At 36.3% G+C, this 4,714-nt stretch overlaps 1 protein-coding gene across 1 annotated transcript; it reads left to right on the top strand.

Annotated features, from left to right (window-relative positions):
* The first annotated feature begins 796 nt into the window (after positions 1–796).
* On the top strand, positions 797–2,922 carry LOC131858515 (uncharacterized). Its single transcript, XM_059211769.1, has 3 exons — positions 797–1,544; positions 1,647–1,868; positions 2,072–2,922. Exons 1-3 carry the CDS (start codon positions 797–799, stop codon positions 2,920–2,922), a joined length of 1,821 nt encoding a protein of 606 aa, XP_059067752.1.
* Positions 2,923–4,714: the final 1,792 nt, after the last annotated feature.

Genomic DNA, 4,714 nt, shown 5'->3' with positions numbered 1-4,714 from the left:
TTTTCTTTATTAATTTATACAGTTTAAATTGTACAGAAAATAGAGATATATTATTTATAAAATTGGGTAGACTACCACAAAAACCCTACTGCTCAACCATATCACTTAAGAATTTCCTTGTTTAGGTTTTTTGTGATAGAAAACAATTCATAAATGAAGGAACAATTAGGATTCATAATACATTTGGCAGTTACTATACTTAAGCCCCAATCCTTATTTCCTAACCATCAATCCTGACAAAGGATGGGGAATTACTTGTCATAGGGCGTTTAGAAACCAATCTACTTAACATGCTTATGAAATTGCGTCTTTATTATGACTCATGACAATATGAAGTCTTAGCTTTGCCCAACTAATATTCTATTTGATCTTGATTTTGATATAACTTTGCATGGCATCCTCCTCCAATAGTCATTTTACTCTTCTTAACACTGGTCTTAACATTGTCACAGACATTGCTCTTACATCTACCTTACATATCTTTGATTCTTTAAGTGTCAAAGGTCTAATATAGGTGCCCATATAACTGTGTGTGTCTTCTACTATTAATTCTTTGTCTTGATGTCGTAAATTTATGAATTAATGTCCCAGTTGTTTGTGGTCATCTACTAGATTATGTATTGAGCAATGATTGAAGTATACCATTGGTGTAAACTTGAAATTCAATTACATTTAGGTTTCCAATTTCCCATGTCAATGTAATTAAAATGCAATTATTATACACAAGCCCAACCCTAGATCCCTCAAAAGTTTAAGACTAAGTGTAATGTTTTTACAGATCTGATTCTTGATCAGAATGCCGCGTCAAAAAGACTTTGCGTGGACACATTGCACAACAGTTCCTGGCAGCACGAAGGTCAAGTGCAATTGGTGTCTAGAAGAGATCAGTGGTGGAATTTATCGTTTCAAGTGGCATTTGTCCAAAGAACGAGGAAATAACACCGCGATATGCAAAGCATGCCCTACAAATGTCTCGTATCAAGCAAAGCAATCTCTTGACGGGATTGCTGAGAGTGGGACCAAAAAGGCAAGAATTGGGGTTGAACTAGGTTCTAGTTCTGCAAATCCCAGGTCGAAGCATTTGGGTGAGGAGGATGGCAAAGATGGGAGTTTCAGGGAATGTGGGTCAACTCCTAATTCTATAGCACGTGGACCAAACACAGGTGGAGGAAACATTAATACTTTCTTCCAACCTCATACTACACCAGGATCACAAACCACTTTGGAGAGTATAAGATGGAGGAAAACTGTCACTAAACAAGCAAAGAAGGCAATTGGTAATTTTTGGTACTCCTCTCACATGGCATTCCATGCTTTGAGAAATCCATATTGGCAACCCATGGTAGATACTATTACAACTGTAGGACTTGAGTTTCAAGCCCCATCTTATGAGTCATTGAGGGTTGGTATGTTGAAAGATGCAGTAGACAATGTTCAAGATGTTAAACAACATCGGTTACAGTGGACTAGAACTGGTTGCAGTATCATGTCAGATGGTCAGACAGATAGAAGGAACCGAACTCTCATTAACTTCCTTGTCTCTCGTGAGATTGGCACTATTTTTCTAAAATATGTGGATGCATCTCATATGATGAAATCCACAAATGCATTGTTTGAGATGTATGACGTGGTAGTTATGGATGCAGGGCCACAAAATGTGGTTCAATTTATCACAAACAATGTTGCTGCTTGTGTTGCTGCAGGGAAACTTCTGACAAATAAATACCCTTCTGTGTTTTTTACACCATATGCAGCGGACATTGGAAAAATAGAATGGGTTAAGGCGGCCTTTCAGAAGGCTCACAAGGTTACCAAATTTGTTTATAATCACATGAGGGTTTTGGCTATAATGCAATCTTTCACAGGAGGCAAGGAGCCAGTTCGACCAAGGGTGACAAGATTTGCAACATATTTCCTTGCATTACAAACATTATGTGAACAGAAAGGTAATTTGAGGCGAATGTTTGTTTCAGCTGAGTGGATGGAGTCTGGCTTCACAACTCAAGCAAATGGCATATGAAATCCACAAATGCATTGTTTGAGATGTATGACGTGGTAGTTATGGATGCAGGGCCACAAAATGTGGTTCAATTTATCACAAACAATGTTATTGCTTGTGTTGCTGCAGGGAAACTTCTGACAAATAAATACCCTTCTGTGTTTTTTACACCATGTGCAGCGGACATTGGAAAAATAGAATGGGTTAAGGCGGCCTTTCAGAAGGCTCACAAGGTTACCAAATTTGTTTATAATCACATGAGGGTTTTGGCTATAATGCAATCTTTAACAGGAGGCAAGGAGCTAGTTCGACCAAGGGTGACAAGATTTGCAACATATTTCCTTGCATTACAAACATTATGTAAACAGAAAGGTAATTTGAGGCGAATGTTTGTTTTAGCTGAGTGGATGGAGTCTGGCTTCACAACTCAAGCAAATGGCATAGCAGTGGCAGAGTATATGTATTCTACCACCTTTTGGGAATCAATTGAGGAAATTGTAGAATTTTTAGAGCCTTTAGTAAAAGTCTTGAGACTAGTGGATGGGGAAAAACCCCCCATGGGATATGTGTATGAGGCCATGGATAGGGCCAAGGAGGTGATAAGGAGTGAGCTGGAAAATAACAAGGATAGGTATATGCCATTGTGGGACATAATTGATAGGAGATGGGATGGACAGATGCACACTCCTCTCCATGTTGCAGGATACTTTCTCAATCCTTTGTTATTCTATAAGACTGACTTCTTGGAAATTGATGCTGAGATCAAACGAGGATTTTTCAAGTGCTTGGAAAAAATGTTTCCTGACTTGGAAAAATTTGATGCGGCTACGGTAAAGTTGGAAGTGTACAAGCATGCTAACGGTTTTTTCTCTTCTAGGGCTGCTATACAAAGCAGAAAGACTATTCAACCAGGTAGACTATAAACTTTTAAGAATCTCTTTATTTTGCCAACATGCTCATTAAGCTCGTTAAGATTATAAGAGATTATTAGTCTTACAATATCATCTCCATCTAATGTGTTTTTCAGCTGCATGGTGGGCTTCTTTTGGAGATGAAATACCAAATTTAAGGTGGATGGCAGTGCGCATTTTGAGCCAACCGTGCAGCTCATCAACTTGTGAGCATAATTGGAGTGTTTTTGAACACATACATTCCAAAAAATGCAACCGCCTATCACAACAACGACTGAATGACTTGGTATTTGTTCATCACAACCTTCGCTTGAAGATAAGGAAAGCTCAAGGTGAGAATATTAAAATACAGTTGCAGTTTTTGAAATTCTATTCACTATTCACTATTCATTGTGTTTTTCACTTGCAAGGGAAACACTAATTTCTACATGACCAAAATCAGGAACTATTAAGGATGGCATGCCAATTGACCTCGATGAGATATATCCAGAGTGTGAGTTGATTGCTGCTGAAGATGTTGATGATGATGATGATGTTTATGATGATGATGATGTTGTTGATCATCCACTTGAGACTGACGATTTTGATATCATGAGGCAAGCCAACTTTGCTCCTCAATGGATTGATCGAATTAGGACAGGCTCTCACCCGGGAGCTTCATCATCAGAGCCTCCTACCCTCTAGCATGTCATTGCCTACATTTGATATTTTGAAATTTTGTACTTAGTTTACAAGTTGACTTTGTTCAAAGTCACAAACTATATTGTAATTGACATTTTGACATCTATCACCATCTAGATATTATTTATGGTGTAGTATATTTTGTGCAACGTAATCGGTGATATGAATATAAACAACGGAAATCTATTTCCTGCAATTCATGTGTTCAAGTATCTATTTTATTTGCCTACAATATCTTTATGCTATGGAAATACCTTAATATATATAAAAAAAGAAGTTTTTTATTGTTTTTCTACAATTGTTTACGTTTTTTTGTAAATCCGATTTTTTCCCGATTTTTTCCCGATTTTTTGAAAAAATTATATACTTTTGATTTGCCGATTAATTCCCCAAATGATTTTTGCTTCCTTGATTTTAAGTATTTAAAAATACTTTTTGTTGGTTGAAAATTTTGAACCAACACTTTTATTATAATACAAGTGTTTAAAAACATTATTTATTTTAATTGTAATAATATTATTAAATTATAATTAAAATTAAAGATTATTGGACCCAACTTAAATAATATTATTAATTATCTTAATTCAAAAAAGGGGGACATGGCACAGGTTGAAAGAATTGACAAATCTTAAAGTTACATATTGCAACAGATCGCCAGCCTCAATAAACTTATACATAGGCTGTAATCAACTTAACAACCTTACAAAATGCAGGGAAACGACTTGAATCAGCAGATACAGAGGCAGCAACAAGCAGAACAATCTTCTCTCTTGTTGTAACAAATGCATGATCAATGGTAGAGATTAAGCAACACAATCCTTTGTCCAACTAATTGCAAAATGTTTTCACATCTCCATATTCTTAACAATCAGGGATTAACCACCTCCATTAAAAAGACACTGTTTTAAGGATCTGCATACTTCAATCTCAAGCAATCAACAATCTGTCGTCGCTTCACCATGATCTCAACAAATGAACAATGGATGTGTAACTACCCATGGCTCTGATACCACTATATGGTAGAATAGAATATATTATTATTGCATATGAATTTAGCATTACAAAGGAATATTTACATTCAGATTATAGGCAAGGAAATCAAAATAACTGCCATAACCATCTA

The sequence above is a fragment of the Cryptomeria japonica genome, chromosome 9, assembly GCF_030272615.1.
Source record: "Cryptomeria japonica chromosome 9, Sugi_1.0, whole genome shotgun sequence".
Classification (NCBI taxonomy): domain Eukaryota; kingdom Viridiplantae; phylum Streptophyta; class Pinopsida; order Cupressales; family Cupressaceae; genus Cryptomeria; species Cryptomeria japonica.
Note: the sequence above shows the minus strand (reverse complement) of the source record. Positions and strands in the feature narration are given on the sequence as shown.